This window comes from Triturus cristatus, chromosome 1_2 (assembly GCF_964204655.1).
Source record: "Triturus cristatus chromosome 1_2, aTriCri1.1, whole genome shotgun sequence".
NCBI classification, from domain to species: domain Eukaryota; kingdom Metazoa; phylum Chordata; class Amphibia; order Caudata; family Salamandridae; genus Triturus; species Triturus cristatus.
In genome coordinates, this window is record NC_140580.1 from 997644985 (window position 1) to 997668673 (window position 23689).

The window sequence follows — 23689 nt, forward strand, 5'->3', positions numbered from 1 at the left end:
GAGTTCCTCCTCACATTGTGCTCACATCTTATTGTATTAAAACTCAATATAAAGACGAGGAAGATGACAATGGAGTTTGGATCTTTTTTCTATGACTTCCAACAATTTCGATGCTGGTTTCTAACCACCAGGGCGTGTGGCCTACTGCAGAGAAAAGAACAAGTGTATAGCCCTACATACACAGGCGTTATTCTGAACCTGAAGAGTATTGTTGCCAATGGCAACTTACCATCATGGGAAGGTCACAGAAACAGAAGGGATTATTGTAATTATCTGAAAGTGACGGCCCTATTTAAAACCATACACAACAAGGAGGCCGTGGTGATTGGCTCCTCCCCCTCTGTTGATGGCGACTTTGCTGGATTGGCGTGGTGTGAGCGGATGCCGAGTAGCTGCGGGCTGAAAACTTAGATCGCGCACCCTAGAGCCAGTGCTGCCTCCACGGAGCGGCTGCTGTCCTGGCCGCTTCCCGGCGGTATTCGGCGACGGAGAACGCAGTTGATGGTGCAGGGTTTAAATGCATGGCGCTGGATATTGACTTTCGTCGGCTCCGGTGATAGAGATCAGGGTACCTAAAATAAACCCACTACCACGGATAGAGTAATTTCACAGTTACACGCACATACATTCTTCATACGCTAGGGCCCATTTCACTAACATACGCTCAAATACTCTACCAGCATAAGACCTGTAGGAAGAAAAACCCTGCATCTATATCTAGGACGATAGGATCTGATTATAGTGGTTATCCTTAATCATACTCTATACAATCTATACAACAATAATCAAAATGTACACAATAATTGACAAGAAAGAATATTCAACCATGTTTTAAAGTTATATTGCTTTATCTAAAATTAGTCAAAGTTAAATCAATCAGAATAAATCATTTCTCATAATTACCTATTCTAACTAAGTGTCAGAACGGGTCAGGACCAGTCTCTCGGTAAAGTCTCTCAGGATAATGTCCTCAGCATCGAACCTCAGCAACGCGTGAAGGCGGCCAAAAGAGTGGGGAGAGCCCTCCCTAAACTAACAGTTTTTATAATGGAAAATACAATAGAAACACACATAAAGTTGGCTGAATAAACTGTATCACCGAGCAGAACGAGAAGGAAGAAATGTAGCTTTGCTACATCTGGAAATCTCCGCTCAGGAAAAGTCACAAGGCATAAACTACGGAACAGGAACCAAGGAAATAAAACATGTAACACTTTTAATCCGATTCCTCCTCGGCCATCGAGCCACAGTTCAGAGTTTCCCTCTAAGGCTCCTTTGTCCTTTGAGAAAGCCAAGGACACTTTCATTTTTCTTGGAGTACACCCAAAGCTGCTGCCGTCCTCATGGAAATTTTCATAGAAGGACTATGGTCAGTTGTCTTCGACCTTTCTCCAGCAGGGGTCCTTCTTGCCACATCACAGAAATATTCACTCGAGGCCAGGCTCTCAAATCAGCCATCATAGATTAGGCCTCCATAGGCCACAATAGAGCATCTCAATTTAAAAGAAATAAAACAACATTAATACAACATAATGATTAAACAGTGTTAACCCCACTAATACCCTTATGTGTATGCATTTATCTAGCTTTGCGACATAAAAAGCATTAATTCTGACAGCGTTTTGTGCTCAAAATAAATAGCACACAGCAACGTTTAAACATGAAAACTTGCACGTTATTGTAAATACATGAACAGCACACATAAGCTAACCCTCATGTAACTTTCTCTTATGTTAGGACAAACGGGTTGATTATTGAAACATACCTTCACAAGACAAATAATTAATTGTTAATTATTAATAAAATTAATAAAACGCATAGACATGCCAGAGCTTCAAAAGCCCCAGAATTTTCTAAAAGAAAACTCTGCTCCAGCAATCCCCCCTTTGGTGATTTTATCACCAAATAAACCCAAAAAAAAAATTAGTGAAAATTTAGTCCCATCTCAGGAAATCAGAAATGTCTCTTCCCTTTAGACAACATTAAACACCAGTCACTCTTTCATCATCTCTCTTTGTCTCTAAATAAACACTCTCCCTCAATTCTTCTAGTTCAATCTCTTCTGGTTCTCTTTTTGAAAGTTTCGAATTCTTGTTTTTCTTTTCATTTTTCAATTTCTCTTTCCCTCTCCTGTTTTTACAACACACACACACCAATCTTAGTATCGGTAACGCAACAATTATACAAGACAAAGGAAACAATATTCTACCTATAATAGTACTACCTATTTTTGCAATAAAATCCTTAACAGCTATCATTTTATTAGCTAGTTTAGTCCATAAACTCCCAGTTTCAAGTGGTACTAAATCTTCATGCAAATCAGTAATATTTTTAATATAGACCTTCAAGTCTTTACTTTCATCAGGAATGTAAGTGCAACAATGTTGAACTTTCAAAATTCCACAAACTCCACCCTCTTTAGCCAAAAGAATATCAAGGGCAAGTCGATTTTGCATAGACATGGCACGTACGGCACTTAATTCCGTATTCACCAAAAGAAATCCTCCTGCGGTATTTGTCGATAAGCGATCAACCATTGTGGACAGTTTCCGAATTCCATAAGCATTTAAAGAAATTCCCACTGCTGGAATTAAAACCCCAAAAATGTCACCCACAATTTCAGACCAGGTTTCTCTCTTAAAACGTGTTAATAGATTAATGTCTTCTACATCTTTTACTTTATCCGTATGAAAAATCTTAGGAAAAACCAGGCCCACATAACATGTGCCATACCAATGGTCAGGCAACTTGTAATAAGCCTTGTTTCCACAAACATAGTACACTCCTGGAAAAATCGTACCCTCTCCACCTCTGAAACCCCAACCTGTCGCAATGAAGTATGTATCATGGCACTCACTAGTTCCCACAAAATATGTATCATATTGGGATTTCCTTCTGGTAATGCATAGTTTACCCTTCTGCGGTGCATCTAGAGCCAAAGTTGGACTAGCCCCATTCCTCAACTCCTTTCCCATCTCAATGTCCCAAATTGTCTCACTCACTTCATATTTTCCCCCTTTCTCATGCATGTTCATTCTCCTTTCCTCAACCATATCCAGGAAAGCTTTCTCCTCTCCTTTCAAATTGCAAGTTAAATTATTCTTAAAAATGTAATCTAATGTTAGTCCTTTTTCTTCAATAAAAATTTCACCAAAAGTGTTAGCTTCTTTAGCTGGATTCAACTCTTTGTTCATTGGCAAGTGCCCAAAAATACTATCTCTGTTAGACATCTTATAATCTATTTTCCCTAACAAATAAAAAACACTACTTAAAATACTACAAGAAATACCATATGTAGCTGGCAAATGGTGATAAGTAACACCCTCAGAGACGGATGCAGGTAATTGCATGCAGACATAGCAATCCCTTACTTCCATTGTCTTCACATATTCATATAACAGTTTAGAAAAAACATTACTAGAAAAATTATTAATTGACCTGTCTTTGTGTATGTAACTACTACTTCTAATTGGAACTACTTTTTGTGAATTCTTCTCTATATTAGTCATGTTTTCTGTGTCCATTCCAAATTCTACTCTAAAAGTAACTAATAAAATTAAAATACCCCATAGAAGCATTAATAATCCAGTACAACAGCAGCACATTTTGCACCACCTCTTTAAAAAGGCACATCTATTTCTATTCTCCTCTATGTTAGCCATTTTAGTTTATCTTCTACTACTCCACTACTGTTTGAACTTCTTCAATTCTTCAGCAACTCTTCAGCTTTCAGTTTATCCAAACGATCTCCTTATTCACTTGATCCAAGTGAATCCTTCTTTCACTCAGTTTTGATACTTGTCATTTTTCACTTCAATTTCTTCAACATCAAACTGTATCAGATCTCCAACGTCGGAATCCTCAGTACTCGACTCTTCTCCAATGTCAGTCAAGAGTACTTTCAGAATTTCACCAGTATCTTCCTCAACCACTTTTCTCAAGACCACTTCCGGATTATCTCGAGTCACTGTTTCTTCTTTTCCTTCTTCAGACAGTGTCACATAAGACCATTCCGGTGATCTGTACTTTTGGTTGGGTCTTTTAACTCTCCTTATTTCTACTGGTTCTTTTGATTTCTTTGATTCTTTTTCTTCAGCTTTTGAAGTTTGACTTGATACTTCATTCACTTGTTCAGCTTTTGATGAATTTGCTCTTATTATTCTGTATCTCACCCTTTTTACTCGGTTGTTAGGCCAACGATCTCCTTTCACAACCTTTTTCGGCCTCAATTGTTTAACACTCTTTCCTCCAATCGAAGTTCTCTTTCTCAGAACTCGACCTTCTGTTTGTTCATCTTCATCATCTGTTTCAAGTGCTTCTTGTTTCCGTTTCCCAGTAGCTTTTCTTTTTTCCACAGATTTTTTCACCACTGTTTGAGACTTCCCTACTTCTGTCCCTCCTCGGGTCTCCGACACGCAATCTTCTTGCTGTCTACTTGTCCCTTCACCTAGCTCCTCATCAATGTTCCCTACACCTCCTCGGGGGTCTTCCGCAATCAGTCCCTCTCTATCTTCTTCTGACCCTGTTTCTTCAAGGATAATCTCAAGTGGTTCTTCAATCTCCTCCTCTTCTGATTCAGGAGTGGGCTCAATGTGTTTTCTCTTTTCTTTTCTTTTACTCCCACTGCTACTTGAAACTTCAGGCTCTGTAACAGAATTCGATTCTCCCTCTGATACTCGCAGTGAATCTCTTGAAGCTCTCTCTGCTTTTTTTCTCACTGATTCTGTATCTTCAGGATCTTCACCATCACTGGAATCTGACTCTTCATAATACTCTTTACCAGTTCCCTCTCTCGGGCTTGGAACTCTCAGAGTATGACTTGCATGTACCCAGTGCTTCACTCCAGCACACTTTACTGCAGTCGTTGTAGTCAGAATGACTTGTCTCGGCCTTCCCCACCTTGGAATCAAGCAATTTCTTCTTCTGTGCACCTTAATCCTTACCCAGTCACCTGGACTCAGATCATGGGCTTGCTTCTTTTCAAGTGTGGTAGCTTCTTCTCCAATCTGGTGAAACACAGAATGAACTGCGTCAGCCAGGCCTTTACAGTAATCCAAAATCATGTCATCAGTTATTGACACCAATTTATTCACAGGCACGAATGCATGGCGCATAGCACGTCCCATGATTATTTCATGCGGGCTCAAACCAGTAGTTCTATCTGGAGTAGATCTCATTGTCATCAGGACAAGAGGTAACACATCTGGCCATTTCATGCCAGTGGCTAAACACATTTTTCCAATCCTATTCTTGATTGTGCCATTGATCTGCTCAACCACACCAGAAGCCTCTGGTCGGTATGCACAATGTAACTTCTGCTGTATTTTCAATGCTTCACAAATCAAACCAATGAGTTCATTTTGAAAGTGTCCACCTCTGTCAGACTCAACTGTAACTGGAAACCCGTACCTAGGAATCAACTCCCTTAACAGTAACTTTGCCACTGTTAATCCATCATTTCTTCTGGTCGGGTAAGCTTCCACCCACCTTGAAAATAAACAGACTACCACTAGAACATACCTCAGTCTGTTCACTTGGGGCATTTCAATGAAATCAATCTGCATTCTTGTAAAAGGACCTCCTTCTCTGCCTATTGTCCCCAAACTCACCACTGTCTTTTTCCCAGTGTTAAATTGCTGACAAATCAAACACCTTTGACAGATGCTCTCCGCAATTGTCCTAAACTTCGCATTGTACCAGGTTTGTTTAAAGGACCTTACCATCGCGTCCCTCCCCAGATGCCCCTGGCCATGATACATCCTTGCCATGGACGACAAAATTGAGTTTGGCATCACTGGTCTGCCATCTCTGTAGACCCAAACATGGTCTGTTTCTCTTGGAGCACAACCTGCTTTAACCCAATCTTGTTTTTCTTCCTCTCCTGCCTCATCTTGTAACTGCTTTACCTCATCCCACGTTTCTAGGACATTAGTAAACATCACAGAAAGGAGAGACATTTCCTCCATCCTACTCCTGTTAATAGATTGGTTGGTTTTAGCGCAATATTGCGCCACATCGTTGGCAAACCTGTTACCAACAGTGATAAAATCGTCTCCTGAACCATGTGCGGCACATTTTACAACCGCTAACTCCTTAGGCAGCTGTATCGCCTCAAGCAATTTTCCAATCAACTCAGCATTCTTTATCGGAGTTCCACCCGATGTCAAGAAACCTCTTTGTAGCCACAGTTGGCCAAAGTCATGCACCACTCCAAATCCATACTGACTATCAGTCAACACGGTTGTTCTCATGTCTTTCCCAATCTCACAAGCTTTTGTCAATGCCACTAATTCAGCAACTTGCGCAGATCTCACTCCTTTCCATGGTGATGCTTCCATGACCTCCGAAACTTTGCACACTGCATATGCTGCACATAGCACACCATTATCATTTCTCAGGCATGAACCATCCACAAACAACACATGGTCATTCTCAGGTAAGGGAATATCCCTTATGTCTGGTCTCGGTTTTGTACAGTACTCAAGCACATCCAAACAATCATGATCATCTTCCATCTTTATACCCACATTTTCAATATCCGGCAAGAGTGTCGCTGGATTCACATTCACACATCTCTCAAGAGTCACATTTGATGCTCCCAGAATCACTTTTTCATACTTAGTCAGCCGACTATGTGACATATGCTGAGTTCTGCTTCTTGTCAAAAGAATTGCCACATTGTGAGGTACGAATACCCTTACAGGATACCCCATTATGATCCCCTCACTCTGTTCCAGGCTTCTGCATGTCGCAGCTACAGCCTTCAGACAACCTGGTAACCCCACGGCTACAGTGTCAAGTGTCGATGAGAAGTATGCAATAGGCCTTCTCAATTGCCCATGTTTCTGGATTAACACTGAAAGTGCACATCCATTCCTCTCACTGCAGTACAGTTCGAATTCTTTTTCATAGTCTGGCATACCCAAAGCTGGAGCCTCACACATTTTAGTTTTGAGCTCCTCAAATGCTGCCAGTTGTTCTGCATCCAGAACTAATGGATCTGTCATTTCACTTTTTGTCAGCTTAATCAGTGGCTTTGCTATCAGGGAAAAATTAATTATCCACTGACGACAATATCCCACCATTCCCAGGAACATCCTCACTTCTCTCTGGGTTTTCGGGGCTTTCATTTCTTTGATTATTTTGATCCTGTCAGTAGTCACTTTTCTCAGACCTTTTTCAATATTATGTCCGAGATAATGCACCTCTTTCTTGCAAAATTGCAATTTGGCTGGAGATACCTTTAACCCTCCATCTGCCAGATGATTCAGTAAAGCTATGGTATCCACTTCACAAGCTTCACGTGTCTTTGATGCCACAAGTAGGTCATCAATATATTGTACTAGCACTGAGCTTTCAGGCATGATCAAACTTTCCAACGATTTCTTCAATAACTGATTGAATATCGAAGGACTCTCCGTATACCCCTGTGGGATACGACACCATGCTAAGATACGCTGGCCAAACCTAAATGCAAAAACCGGCTGGCTGTCATGATGCAATGGAATTGAAAAGAACGCATGACACAAATCAATCACTGTATACCACTCAGCATCATGTGGAATTTGATACAGAATCACTGATGGATTTGGCACAATGGGACAACATGCCACCACAATTTGATTAACTTTTCTCAGATCTTGCACGATCCTGAACTTGCCATTGGGCTTTTTCAGTCCCATTATCGGCGAATTACACGGACTACTCAGTAGTTCTCTCAGAACTCCCTGCTGAATCATTTTCTCAATTATAGGAGTTATCCCTTCAATTATTTCTGGTGTCATTTTGTACTGAAGAATGTTAGGATATGTAATTCCCTCTTTCACTGCAATTTTCACTGGATCTACATTATTCATCAATCCCACATCCTTTCCTGTAAAATCCCAAACTGCTCTTTTCACTGTGTCTCTCAACACTTGAGGCTAATCCTCCGGATTGAACACTGGAAATGCACCAATTAACTCATTTTCTCTATTCTCTAGAGTCATTCGGTAGAAAACATCATCATCTGGTGTCTCAAAAGCTATTCCATCTGGTGTACAAAAAATTGTACAATTCATTTTACACAATAGGTCCCTACCTAACAGGTTCACTGGACTCGTGTCACAGACAATAAATCTGTGCATGTCTGAGAATTTCCCTATCTGTACTCTTACTGGTTCAGTAAGACGTGTTCTGATCTGTGTATTGGCTACACCAACTACTTGGATTGCTTCATCCGAGAGAGGAAGATTTTTAACATCTGTTGACCTGACAGTTGATCTTGTCGCACCTGTGTCTACCAAAAAAGTAACACCTTCTTCATTTATTTTCCCATCCACAAATGGTCCTGCCTGGTCTATTTCTAGAGTTGCACCAAGTATGCACTCTTCTTCCTCTCCTCGGCACCGTCAATAATCACCCTCAGACTCACTCCCTTCACTCTTTAACAAGTACTGCTGTACTTTGTTAGTACGTTTCGGTTTGTTTACCTGCTCATCATTGAAGAATCCTGAGTCCTGATTGTACTTTTGTACCCCTCTATTCTGCGGTAAGGCGGTTTTGGCTCTTGATTCTGCTGTCTCACAACTTTCTGCTGTTGTTGCTGCTGGTTATTCCCATCATTCTGCACCTGTTGATTTAAGGATTTACCCTCATTATTCACTAATGGTGGATTAGGACATTCAGATCTCCAATGTCCCAGTTGGCCACAGTTGTGACAAGGGAACTTCTTTTTGGCTTCCTCAAGACTTCCCCTTCCTTTTCCTGCAAATCTCGGTCTATTTCCTCCATTATTTCCTGGATTATTTGCCTGTTCCACCAACTGTGCTTCCTGTCTTTCTGCAACTTTCACTTGTGCCCACATTGCTTTCTCTTTCAGCTTTCTTTGTTTTGCTTCAATTTCATCACTGAAATATTTTGCATGTCTCAAAATCTCATCTACTTTTTTACTCTGCCAATCCACTGTGTGTTCACGAATTCTCTCACCAATTTCAGGTCTAAGACCATATACAAACCTGTATACAAAATGACTCAAATCCTTGTCACCCAGGTGTTCATCTCCACTGAATTGTTTAAATGCCAGTATCAGCCTTTCGTAAAAAGCATGAACTGATTCTTTTGCTTCCTGTTGTGTTCGATCTATCTTAACCCAGTCTGTCTCTTTTGGAGGAACTTTACTCTTCAGGTATACCATCACCTGATCATACTTCCTCATCACTTCTGGATCTGGTGCCCCTGTTCTTGAGTCTCTTGGATATTCCTCAGTAGGCCAACTCACAACTATTTTACACTCAGTCCACAAGTCTGCTGGAACAATTATATCAAACAGACTATTCAGGTCAACCCACAGCACTTTTGACAATTTCACAAACCTATCTACCTGCCTATACCACTCGACGGGCTTTTCTCTCAATCGAGGGAAATCATTCGTAAATGATAAAATATCCTGTCTGGTCCATGGAACATGTACATATCCTCCTCCAGGTATTTCTCTCATGGGATAATTCTCCACTGGTTTCTCTTTTTCTCTCACTGGAAATGCTGAATAAGTTGTTCTATCCTCAGATTCCTCTCTTTTCTTATACCACCTATCCTTCCACTTTTCAACATCACCCCATCTACGCAGTAATGCCACCATTTCTTTAATCTGTCCTGTTCTACCAGAAGTATTCAAATTCTCAATGTCTTTTTCAGTGAAATCCATCCTGTACGTTTTCTGCAAAGCCTTTACTCTATCAATGTCAACTCCTTGCTCATTTGCTATTACTCTTAGTCTATCATGAGTATTTCTTGCTCTCCATGTTATGCTCTTGCACATAAACATTAATTCACCATCATGATGACTCTTCAGGATTTCTGTTGGAACTGTTCCTGTCACAAGCTCTTCTAATTCTATACGTAACTTAACCACATCAATAACTTGTGAATCCTTGTCCTTTTTCTGTAGAACCTTCATCCAATCATTTAAATCGTCAACTGTTATTTCAGCAGTTTTTCTTACTGGAACCACTTTTTTCTGCGGTTCTAAAATCGGCATCCCTGAACAACTAGGTTCACTGACATCCAATAGTTCACTACATGTTTCATGTCTGGTTTGTCTCAGGTCACTTCTCCCTGTCCTTTTTTCTGAATCTCCTGAAGGACCAACTGAATTTGTCGATTCATTTGCAATATATGGAATTACCAGTCCATTCTCACCTGCTCTCTGTTTGTCAAACACAGGCATAACTGGACCTATTGTTACAGGCACCGTAACAGCTTCCAGATTCTTCGTTAACTCCCTAATTTTCTCAGCCAGTTCTGTTGTCGTCTTTGCTAATTTTCTAGCATTTTCCTCACTACCTCGATTCTCTCTCTCCCTGAACGAACTACTACCTCTTGATTCAGGTGTCATTTTTTCTTTCTCAACTGTATCTCTTATCGGAGAAACAACTGGTGTACTCTCATCTGGTTCTGTTCTATATGGAGGTGGTCTCTTGTAAATCATGTCATTTAAGACCTCATCCTCATACTCTCCATACCTTCTCATATCTGACTCAGAAGCTCTTTCTGTCGAAGGAGCAGAAGCTTCAACTGTTCTCATTGGATATAATCCCTCTGACATACAAGCATCTCGCCATCTTTTCATTCGATCCTGATGTGTTTCACGATCATGTCTCCTCCCAAACATGTACCTATAATACCCTCCAGACCTTTGCTTTTCTCGGTCATGAACTTCCTCTTCCCATTCCACTAAAGCCTCGAACTGTGTAGGTCTCGGCTTCGGGTCTAAGCATAACATCTTTTCCCGTAAGTTTCTCAACACGGCCAAATTAAATGAACCATGTTCTGGAAATGCTAGAACACCATCTTCTTTAGTATACTTAACCCAATTCTGCAACCATATACAGGTATGCAATCCATATTTCACAGCCATGACGGATGCAGATGTTTTCGCTGGAGGTAACAACTCACCCTCTCTCGTTTTAACCTCTTTATCCTTGCTAAACCACTTTTTAACTTTTCCAAAAAAGGTCTTTTTCTTTTTCTCTTCTTGGTAATACATTTTAGCAAGCGCTTATCAAACTCTCTACTCTCTCCGTATTATAAATATACAATACGAGTTTCTCAACCAATAGCAGCGCGACTCACACTAACGCACCAATCCTGGAGCGTCTACGTCACTAAACAGCTCTTCCAATCCCTGCGCGACCCACACTAACGCACCAATCCCAGCGCGAACCCTATTCTGATTCACTATCCAATCAGTGCGCGGACCTTCTGACGTCAACAGTCGCTGCAGTCTCTGTCTCCCGTCTCTGTCACTCGTCTACCCCTCCTTTACAAAACTCTCAGTAGACTTCGTGTGTCAAAATTTCTACAAAATCTATTAATTACAACATAAAAACATCTCCATTGTCTGCTTCGCTAACCACAGAATAGTAAAAGAGAGTCTATTTTTCAAGAATCAGCAACTTTCATACAACGCATAACTGTTTCCTCTAGGACTTATCCAAAGAGTCTTACAGTCAATAAATGTATATGCATTCACGCACATTTACACGAGAAAATATATAGTACATGCACACAGAATCCTGCTTGTCGAGAACAGCACAACCTGTCTCTGTACAGAATTATAACTCAACAACTAAGCAGCTTACCTCTGCCCAGTTCCTCAAACAAGCTCAGAGAATACCTATTACTCCTCCCGCGATAAGCTTTAACGGCAATCCTTACGGATCCCTGGGACTTAAGACCAGAGTTTCATAGATAACCTTCACTATCATACACACTCCTTATATACCAGAAATGTCTAATAGTAACATACGACGATGTCACTGATTCCGAACCCAGACAATGTGAACGCGCAACTTCAATTGTCACACGTAATTCCTTACAATCCCGTCTTTCCCGAGAGCAGCATACACCTTCTTCTGCCCTACTACGGAACTGCTTCCACAGCTTCCAAATTCCAGAAGCACTACATATAACTCAACATTACGACCTCAACATATAGTATTAGTACATATACCAACAACATGGAAATAAATCAATAATCAATAAGCCAATATACAAGCAATCTTATCTTATCAGATCAAGACAACCATCTACAACCATCCTCTGCTACCAGAGAAATTGATAGAGATCAGGGTACCTAAAATAAACCCACTACCACGGATAGAGTAATTTCACAGTTACACGCACATACATTCTTCATACGCTAGGGCCCATTTCACTAACATACGCTCAAATACTCTACCAGCATAAGACCTGTAGGAAGAAAAACCCTGCATCTATATCTAGGACGATAGGATCTGATTATAGTGGTTATCCTTAATCATACTCTATACAATCTATACAACAATAATCAAAATGTACACAATAATTGACAAGAAAGAATATTCAACCATGTTTTAAAGTTATATTGCTTTATCTAAAATTAGTCAAAGTTAAATCAATCAGAATAAATCATTTCTCATAATTACCTATTCTAACTAAGTGTCAGAACGGGTCAGGACCAGTCTCTCGGTAAAGTCTTTCAGGATAATGTCCTCAGCATCGAACCTCAGCAACGCGTGAAGGCGGCCAAAAGAGTGGGGAGAGCCCTCCCTAAACTAACAGTTTTTATAATGGAAAATACAATAGAAACACACATAAAGTTGGCTGAATAAACTGTATCACCGAGCAGAACGAGAAGGAAGAAATGTAGCTTTGCTACATCTGGAAATCTCCGCTCAGGAAAAGTCACAAGGCATAAACTACGGAACAGGAACCAAGGAAATAAAACATGTAACACTTTTAATCCGATTCCTCCTCGGCCATCGAGCCACAGTTCAGAGTTTCCCTCTAAGGCTCCTTTGTCCTTTGAGAAAGCCAAGGACACTTTCATTTTTCTTGGAGTACACCCAAAGCTGCTGCCGTCCTCATGGAAATTTTCATAGAAGGACTATGGTCAGTTGTCTTCGACCTTTCTCCAGCAGGGGTCCCTCTTGCCACATCACAGAAATATTCACTCGAGGCCAGGCTCTCAAATCAGCCATCATAGATTAGGCCTCCATAGGCCACAATAGAGCATCTCAATTTAAAAGAAATAAAACAACATTAATACAACATAATGATTAAACAGTGTTAACCCCACTAATACCCTTATGTGTATGCATTTATCTAGCTTTGCGACATAAAAAGCATTAATTCTGACAGCGTTTTGTGCTCAAAATAAATAGCACACAGCAACGTTTAAACATGAAAACTTGCACGTTATTGTAAATACATGAACAGCACACATAAGCTAACCCTCATGTAACTTTCTCTTATGTTAGGACAAACGGGTTGATTATTGAAACATACCTTCACAAGACAAATAATTAATTGTTAATTATTAATAAAATTAATAAAACGCATAGACATGCCAGAGCTTCAAAAGCCCCAGAATTTTCTAAAAGAAAACTCTGCTCCAGCACCGGTCTCAATATCCCTCACAGCTGACCGCTGAGTGCTGAGAGCTGTACGGAGTGTGGAGGCTTCATCCGCCCCTTTTTTCATCTTTTCTGCTTAACAGCAGCTGCTGAGTGGAGGCTCTGTGCTTCGTGCACAGAGAGGTGGTCAAGTGCAGAGAAGTGCAGCAGCGTGGTTCCAACAAGCAGGATGGGCAGTGAATCCTAGAAGCACTGAAGCACTGAAGGCCAAGTGATTCGAGTGTGGATTAAGGCAGGAGAGTGGCAGCAGGGCAGGAGGGCGGCATTACCGGTGAGTCTGATATTGTTTGAAACGCAAGACCTCACAAGAGAACCGCACAGAAGCTTACCCGTGCCGTGTACCTGCTGAGCTGGGTGCTCCAAATCTCCTTGGGTGTCCCTCCCGCCGCCGCATCGACAATCCCTCGCGGCCGCAGTGCGGAGGGACTCCATTGCTCAGACTGCCCAACGCTCAGGGGGCTGCACCAAGAAACGACGCCTATGCGCCTGGCGGCGCTATTTAAAACTGCCTTCCTCCCGCGTCGCGGGACAGCGCGCGGGCTGCGCCGGGCTAAGCCCGGGCAAAGGGCGGGCCGTTGTGTGGCCGTTGTGTGGCCGTTGTGTGGCCGTTGTGTGGCCGTTGTGTGGCCGTTGTGTGGCCGTTAGGGGGCCGGAAGGGGTCGGGTTGGGCCACCCCCAAGCCTCGAGGAAACATTCCATGCGGCAAGTAATTTCTGTGAGACATTGTGTGACTTATTGTGGGCTCAAATCAATCGAGATTGGACCATCTTGTCTAGACCACTGCTTTTAGATTGTTGTGGTGTATATATCTTGTGAGACTGACTATAGTTAGTTTTACTTTTTAATTTACTGTTACCTATATTTGTCTAGTATGCCACGATCCAATAATGAAATATATGCTATCGGCCAGGGAACTATTGATAATTATCTGGTGAAGAGAGTAAGCCAGATTAAAAGTGACCGGCGTGCTTCGCTAGGGAGGGAGAGCCCAGCACCGGCATTGGTGGAGTTGCACTTACCAGTGGTGGATTCTGAGTGTGAGGCTTCAACGAATAACACAGCCACTGAAAATGTAATGACGCCAATGGTGGTGAATGTTGAGGTTCACTCAGACGAACATAACATGGTAAATGAGGTAATAAAGGAAATGCCATTAGTCTCAAGGCCAGTGCGAAACTGTAGGAAAGCGCTGCCTAAACGGGGGGCAAAACACAACAAAAAAAGATGTGAGCTGGATCAGTCAACTTGTACTGGTCCAACTTTAAACCCTTTCGTCTTTGCTGGAAACACTGAAAGTGGTCCGATTATGAATACTGACCAGATTGCCATTCTTATCAAAAACCTAGAGGCAAAGTTAGAGGAGAGGTTAGAGGAGATGATCAGACCTCTGACCACCAAGATAGACACCCTGACGACGGAGGTGGCTAGGCTTGGTGGTCTTGTATCTATACACTTGGCAGCGGTCACAAGCGAAAGGGCTAAGGATAAGGTTACGGTAGAAGGGCTGAGAGACGTGACGAGTGATAAAGGTTATCAGAATACTTGTAATACTGGCAATACTGTTGAAGGAGCCACTTCAGTGAACAAGACATTAATTACCCCAGATACTTTAGTAACACCTGCCCCGCTGACGCAACATAATATAGCCCCTAATATAGCCCTGAGGTCTAGATTAGATCATAGACCTTCCAGCACCAATCGCTATCTCAACTTGCCACCTGACTGTGCACCGTATGTGGTAGTCCTCACTAATGTTCCACCTTGCGGCTCCCATCCTGCCTCACCGTATGGTGAATCGCATGATTCACTTAAAAACAAGACAGTCGCATGGCTCAATAAAAACTGTGGCTTCCGAATTCCATACCTTGATCAGATAATGGCAGTGAAGAGGGTGGACTGGGTAGGTCCGTCTAAAAAGCAAGGAAATGGAGATTGTGTCGTTGTGAATTTTAAACATCCCCAACATGTGGCAACTGTACTCTTAAGAGCGTCCACACTTATATATAACGAGAATAGTATATGTGTTCGCCCACTGGGGTATTTTTATACGCATTTGTGCAAAAATTCACCACCGCAAATGTTAATCAGCCCTGCGGTTGAATCTCAGACCCCGATGACGAATACCCAATCTGTATATAACACTGTAAAATCACGTGGGTTTGGTAATGTTGTCAAGGCTCAGAACGGGACTAATTTTGTTGGCAACTTTCACCATGGGTCTAATGTTAATACACAGAATAGGTATGAAGTGCTATCTGGACTTGAGATGTGCGACTGACATAAAGCACCTACGGGACAGGGTACTGAAGTAATAGGCGACTTAGCACCTGCTGTAAATTTACAGGGAACAGCAATGACCAGTAATGTTGTCTCGTGGAATATCGCGGGACTGGCTGCTAAGATGGCGGATGCTAATTGGGTTAATTATATCAAACAATTCAAGGTAATTTGTCTACAGGAGACCTGGTCGGTAGAGTGCGACATGTTCATAGAAGGATATAAGGCCTTTTATGTGCCAGCTACACCATCATTTAGAGGTAGATCAAAGGGGGGACTGGTGACCTTTGTCTCTATTACACTCCCCTGCAACACCCGTAGAATCGCAACACATCATTCTGGAATGATGGGCCTAGTTTTAACTGGTGAAAACTGTTCGGCTGGTCTGGTGAATTTTTATAACGCCCCTAATGTTAGCTCAACGTCTAGTTCAATAACTGCGTTGCATGTTTTTATTACTACTTCTATGAAGGATTTTACTCATAACCTCATGATCATGGGTGACTTTAATGTACACCCGTGTGGTGACCCTTTGAGGAAATGTCTAACAGATCTGCAGTGTGAGCGCCTGGGTGGTTTACATCTGGAACATACGGTAGATGGGGAACTTTGTAACGACTTATTGAACAATGTAGATCTTGTTTTGGCAATGACACTTAGGGATCCTTCAAAATGCTTTGATATCCCTACTTTCAAAGGGCATGGCAGGGGCACCATTATTGACTATATGCTTTTGTCAGTACCAATGCAGACCTTCTTGGATTCGTTCAAAATAGTTCAGAGTGAATTTAGTGATCATAACCCCCTGACAATTCGCCTAAAGGGCCCCTGGATTAATATGGAAAAACAGATCTGCAGTTCAGGCAGGCTGGGTACAACTGATGGGAGGAGGCAACTTAAATGGTCAATGGTCACACAAGACCAACTATATAAAAATATTATAGATAAATGCACTGAAGATATAAAGACCTGTATATGTGAGGGGGGAGACCCAAGGCAGGTTCTTATTGCATATCATAACCTGACGGAGAAGGTGTCTAAGCTGTTGTTGGTCCCCGCAAATAATATGGAGAAATGTGGGCCAAGATGGTTTAATCATGACTGCTCCAAAGCCGCTCGCAATCTCAGGAGAGCCCTGGCAGTTAAACAGAGAATCCAGGAGGATGTAAAACTATGTAGGAGAGAATATAAATCCAGATTCCAGATTCTGGGCGCTAGTTAAAAAACCATTTTTGGTAGAAGATCCTGGTGATGGTTTAGTTTGTTGCATAACCAAAGAGGAGTGGGAACACCATTTTAAACAACTGTATTACTCAGCTCTCCCTGTAAAAACTAATTTAAAACTGTGTGTTAGGGGAGATACCATTAAGTTCAGCAGAAGTGAGGTTATGGAGGCCATAGAGGGATTGACAGCTAGGAAAGCTCCAGGACCTGACGGGATCCCCCCAGACCTGTATAAGTCTGACCCGAGTTTCTGGGGCCCCATCTTGGTTGCAGTTTTTAATGCAGCTGCTAAATTGGGTTGTCCTTTGGCATGGGGGTTATCAACGATTGTTCCGGTGTTTAAGAAAGGAGACAAGGGCAGCCCTCTTTGCTACCGACCAATTTCATTGATCGATTCTATGGTCAAGATCATGGGGAGAATCCTGCTGCAGAGATTGTCATGTTGGGCGAATGACAATGATATTATGTCAATCTCTCAGTATGGATTCTGCAGTGGACGCTCTACCATAACTCAGTGCCTTAATCTCTTTCTGGTTCTGAGTAAATATACGGTTGTTCAGAAGGGGACTGTCCACCTGGCCTTCGTGGATCTGTCATCAGCCTTCGACTGTGTTAACAGGGGAAGGCTGTGGCAGACCATGAGGGAGAAGGGGGTGGACAGGGGGATTGTTGATTTTCTGGTGGACCTGCACAGTAATACCAGTGCAAACGTTAGGTACTCTGCAAATGGGGATACTACTGGTAACTTTGACTTTAAGAAGGGAGTACGGCAGGGCTGTATTCTCGCCCCATTTCTTTTTAACTTTTATATTAATGATCTAGATGTTGTTCTACAGGAGGTTCAGGCAGACTGCCCTAGAGTTGGCAGGCAGAGTATTCCAGTTCTCTTATACGCAGATGATGCGGTTTTAATCTCTAGAACGGAGAAGGGGCTCCAGGCTCTCCTAAACGCTTTTAATATTTTTATGTCGGATAGAGACTTAATGGTCAATAATGCCAAATCATATATTATGCATGTTGGCCGTCAACCAAAAAAGAACTTTGTTTTTAAACTAGATGACGCTTTAATCCCCACTACACAATCATTTTCATATCTCAGTGTCTTATTTGACTCCAAGCTTAGTTGGGGTCCTCATCTGGCTAAAAAAAAGGGGGAAATGTTAAGGGCAAATGCCTCTATTTTTAATTTTGCTACAAAATTGGGGAAGAAGCCAACTAATGCAATGATTAAACTTTATAATGCTAAATCAGTAGCTACCGCTGTATACGGTAGCGAATTATGGGGTTACGTAAATGGAGAACACTTGCAGGTCGCAGAAAATAATTTTCTTAAACGTCTACTTTGCGTTCCCAGTAGTACACCGAATATGGCAGTGCATGAAGAATTGGGGATAAAGTATTTATGTGATATATTTGCCCTAAGGCCGCTGATCTGTTGGGTAAATCTGTGGTTAAACAAAGATATACCGCTTACCCATCTAATTGTGAAAGACCTTGTATCCCAGGATAACTCAATGTGCGTCCCCTGGATGAAATATTTGAAATCTTGCTTTTTCAGGCTTGGCCGTCTGAATCTGTTTGAAAACCCAGGCGTGATTGTAAAGGGGGACGTGGTTGCAATCAAGCAAGCTTTTTTTATGGATAGGGTGGCCCAAAGAGAAGGGGTGGAGCTTATGAAACCCAGTATCAGAAAATACGTGATTCTTAAAACCTGTGATACAATGGAACCGTATTTAATGGGCAGTTTCACTTCGCATGAAAAAGTTTTACTGACAAGGTTCAGGCTCAATATTTTTCACCACCTTTTAATCAGACCAAAACTAGATATTTTTAATAAGACTGCTGCTCCCTGTGGCTGCGACGGATTGTCTCCACAGGATATGCTGCATTTTATATTTTTATGTAAATTTTATGAATACCCGCGTAGACGTTATCTCGTTGCCCTTTTAAAAAAACTTAATTTTAATCAAATTAGACCAGCCCTTGTGTATCTTCAGCTCCTGTATAGTGATAGTGTTTTACATGTAATAAAATATTTAAAATTAACTGTCAAAATGAGAAATTGTCTGGATCAATGACGTTCCACTGTTCAGTTTATGATCAGTTTATCCTCTGGAAGATTTTTTTTAAAAACACCTACCAAACCTGACATTATTTGCACTTTACTCTTAATCTGTTATTTGCCTCATGTACTATGAATGTTTTTTAAGTATGATTAATGTTAATATTTAATGTGTTGTATATGTGTACTTTTATGGTGTGAAATAATACCGAAATGAAGTCTCGATTGATTGATTGATTGAGTTAGGTTTCGCCAATAGGCTCTCCCCATTATCTTCTCCAAATCCCAACTGATGTATAGTCTCTCCTATACGACAAATCACTGAAATCAACCTGCAAAAATGTGCCATATGTGCTAATCTAGTAGGTTGAACGTTCAGGAAACGTTACAACTATTCTCACGCACTGAAAAGTGCACCCACTCCCACATGCCAAGTGATGTTTCAGCTACAGTGTGTTGTTTGTACAAGATACATAATTCCCACGATAGGTAAATGTTGGTTCTATGCTTCCTGTTGTATAATCAATCAAACACCGTGTCACTTATGACACTTGTTAATTACAATCACAATATGTTAGTGAGCGAACACTGTAAAGTGTAGAAGTGTGGCTCAATGATTAGAGCGGCAGACCCTGATGCAGAGGTCTAGCCCGGGACCAGGGTTCAATTCCCCGCCTCGGGGGTCTTGGGCTCAAAAATTCCACGGACCTGATAATTCTCGCACCGGTGCCATTCCAATCATGGAGTCCCACTCTGCAACTCTGGGCAATAGCTTGCTTAATCTCCACAACGGCCCCCACAACGCTAAAGGATGCCTGGCCTCCACCTTGGGGGTGCCCAGGAGTGGACGCCTCACAGGGAAAGCCAGGATGGGTTCCACAGCGGTATTCGTACAAGCGCCTTGAGACCCTTGCGGGTGAGTAGTGCGCTATACAAGTATCAATTTACAATTTAAATACATGCGAAGATTTACGAGCTGTTGCCAGGACTGATTGTCCAAATCATGCATCGCTTAATCATTCTGAAGTGTTCTAATGTGAAACCTTTCTAGAACTTTCCTGCTTAATCCCAAACAATGCTACCACTTGCTCTGACGTGCGCGTTAGTAAAGAAGCATTTAAAACAAATGTGAGGATTTACGAGGTATTACACGTGACCGCTGTTATTAAAAAGTAACATAAAAATCCTGCGTCACTTGAATGTGCCAATTTCAAACATGTCGATGCGTTGTGACACAAAAAACACTTCCTAATTTTACCGGCTCAAGGCAATGTTATCACTTGTATCTGGAGTCCACAATGCGCGCCATGCTAGTTTTGCCTCATATAAACACCCCGTGTACAGGTAAACATACAAAATGCACTATGCTGGTGCATGCCACTAGATTATGCAATATCAGTCGGTCATATTGTGAGTGAATTGATGTAACAGTCCATTCACCCATTGTACTGTTATTACCAGTATAGTGTACACCCGACCCAACCATATGCAAATCAGTCTTGACCCTGTGCCTCAACAGTCCAGCCCGAACTGCCATGCCAGGTCTCTCCTGTACTGGAAACAAGCATCCTGGGACTGGTTTCGGGGTAACATCCCTCATCAGCCAGCCTAGCTTGAATCCCAGTGACAAAGTGAGCAAGGGACCCACGTCTGTGCATACCCTGGGTCTGAACTGGGGTGGCGAAGTGAGCTAAAGAACGATGATGGATTCAATCCAGATCTGTAATTGGGGATGAGTGTCTAAAAAGTTTCAGTGTTCCGTCCGTCATCTCCTTGTGTTTGCTTCGTTCGCCCTAAGTTGTCAGGGTATGCACAGACGTGGGTCCCTTGCTCTCTTTGCCAATGGATTCAGGCTAGCCTGGCTGATGAGGGGTGTTAAAGTGGCAAACACAGGAACCAATGAAAAGCAAGGGGGCTGGATTTAAGCTCCTTTTAAGATATATTTAATACGCTAGATTTCACAAGCACAGTGCAAGCGCTGTGTAGGCGACACCTAAAAAGGGAGGGTGCTGTATTTCCCTATATTCCACCTTGTACCAGCTGCCTTATGATGGCATTTTTGCACAGTGGTTTGGGAGGACTCAATAGGGCACTGTCACTGCATCTGCCCACAGGATTCGTCTCCCTGGCTGTTGTTGATGCTGGTGTCGCTGCTGTACCTGCTTGGTGTTGACGGTGTTGAGGCTGACATTTTGCTCTGATTGCTTTCTGTTCTCTTTCCAGCTCGAGGCCTTCAAGAGACCATCTTTCTCGGAGCTCCTCGATGACCTGGAAGATCTTGCCGAAAGTTTGGACTCTCAACTGGACAACCAGAGTTCGGACTGATTCTACCTCTGAAGCCCACACATCAGAAGTAACCTGTAAATAAACTGTACAGAGGAGCTGTAAAAAGCAAACCCACAAAAACAATACCCTGATATTTATTGAACTATATTTTGATGGTGTAATTCCTAGTCAGGAAAAGATATAAGAACATTTTTGCAATTACATATTTTTTGTAGTATGCCTTTTTGACATATTTAACTATATTAAAAATTAAGGATCAATAATAATCCACAGTGAAAATAGTGACTATTGTCGAATTTTAGAAGAAGAATTTCCAACTTGTCTGCAGTTTCCAGCACAGACTGACGAGTTCACACATCACTGAGAGGCTTCTAGTGGCTCGACATTAGCTCCTTCATTTACAGGCTCTTATCAATGCGCTAGCCCATACTGCCCAGCTGTGGCCGCAGAAAAACAACCTGGATTCGGAAGATCACAAGGGATGGAAGGACACAGAATATTCCTGCCTGATGTGAAATTGCTGTTTTGAAAACTGAGAAGTTCTTTTAATTTCTGTATGGTGCACAAAAATACACATATGGCTATTGACTCATGTAGAATAACCTAGCTTTGAAGCAGTCACTTGGAGAACATTACTGACTTGATCTTTTCCGTCCTTGAAATACAACATTTTTAACGGAAAAAAAATGATTTGGGATATGTTATATTACCAGATTTTGTAGCGTGTGGTCGGTTACCAGCATCTAACATAAACTACAGGATAACTGCGCGACAGAGTATGTGGTGTGGTTATTTGTTTGCGAGGGTGTTTGGAAGATCATTGTTTAGGAAGCTCTTATGTATTGCAATTTTTATACGCTGTGTCGTCGTTGGCAAGAACAATGTTCTGTAGTCGTGCCTCTATATGAGAAAAAAATCTGGATTTTTGGTTTGCTTGGTTTCTGGTTTCAGTAGAGTGATCATGTCTGATAATGCTGTGCGATGCAGTTTGCAGCTTGGAAGAGACTTGCCTTGAGTCCATTGTTTTTCTAAGCGTGAAGCTCTTTTACTTTAAAGCACTAAATTGTCATTATGTTATTTGTGGTCATTATAATTTGAGAACCTTTATTTCCGAGGAGAAATAACATGCTTGGTCTTTTATAGCAGTATCTCGATGATTGGCACGGAGGAGATCATAATGTAGATTTGAGTTTTAAGTGTGATGTGGATGTAATTTTTTATTTTAGTTTGGATTCCATGTTGTTTGTTCTGAGGGAAAAAAGTGTTTGTTGTTTTTTCAGTATTAGTTTACTCTCATTTTGTTTTGTATTGAGAAACTTTGTAAATTGTTCTTATCCCATTTTCTCTTTGCTAGAAGAAAAATCCGTCCATCTAGAGAAAGCCAGTCCCCCGCACGAATTTCACCAAATTTGATATTCAAGATTAATTTAAAAATGCCTGTATAATTTTGTGCAGATTTGTCAAATGGTGCTAAACTATAGGCAAATCAAAATATGCCTTTTCTCTGTAAATATGTACATAAAGATAACACTTTGCAACTCGCCTGGTGCCTTTTCATATAGCAAATATCTTAAAAAGTACTGAATGGAGCTACTTAATCCTTTGCATTTTGACCGACACTTAATTTGCTTAGGGATTCTGTTGTCATACATGAATTAAGTACCCATGCGCTTTGCCATAAAGCAATCTATGTGCTTCCTTCTTGTTTGTTGTAAAATAATTGTACGTTTTGGGATAACCTGTAAATGCTGCAAACCATAATTTACAGGGGAAAGGACTGTGACCTGCAAAAATCATACTGAGACTATATTTCACTAAATGATGCTCTGGTGATGCATACTGCAGCGGACATTACACCACTTCCATTAAACCGGGTGAACTGGAATGGCATCAGGGGCATGGTTGGGAACCAGAAGTAGCCCTGGCAACAATGTTCATACCAGCCCACCCACTCCCTTTCTCCTCTTTCATCTTTCTCTCATTTTCTCTCTCCCTTTCCCCTCTGTCACCTAAAGCACCCTCTGTGCCTGCTGTAATAACCTGTCGAAGCTGGAGAAAGTGGCAGAGGCTTCCAATGGCCCCAGCCCATCGGGGAAATGCCCGATGGAATACACGGGAAGTCCGGCCCTGATCATGGGTTGAGCTGGAACAGCATTTGGGCTGCCTCGATTTTGCCCGATGCAGCACTTTGGAGAGGTGAGCCAGAAGCTGAACTGAATTAGTTTTTGTTATAAACAAGAAACCAGGAGATTTGTCACTGTTGGTGCAGAAGGTTTACTCATTCATGGTTGAGTTTTATTTAATTCCCAAATTTGAGACATGCTGTACAGGATATTTGACCTGCTGGCCAATTTCACGATTGTAACGTAGGAAAACATATTGATCCAAATGTCAGAGGCATGCA

At 41.7% G+C, this 23689-nt stretch overlaps 1 protein-coding gene across 1 annotated transcript in view; it reads left to right on the forward strand.

The window, feature by feature from the left end:
* Positions 1 to 22828, forward strand: part of LOC146868563 (dual specificity testis-specific protein kinase 1-like) — a 339083-nt gene extending 316255 nt beyond the window's left edge. The window contains exon 9 of the mRNA XM_085611282.1: positions 21223 to 22828. Within this exon, the coding sequence (XP_085467408.1) occupies positions 21223 to 21324 (102 nt within the window). The 3' untranslated portion in view covers positions 21325 to 22828. The remainder of the gene's footprint in view (positions 1 to 21222) is intronic.
* The last annotated feature ends 861 nt before the right edge of the window (positions 22829 to 23689 follow it).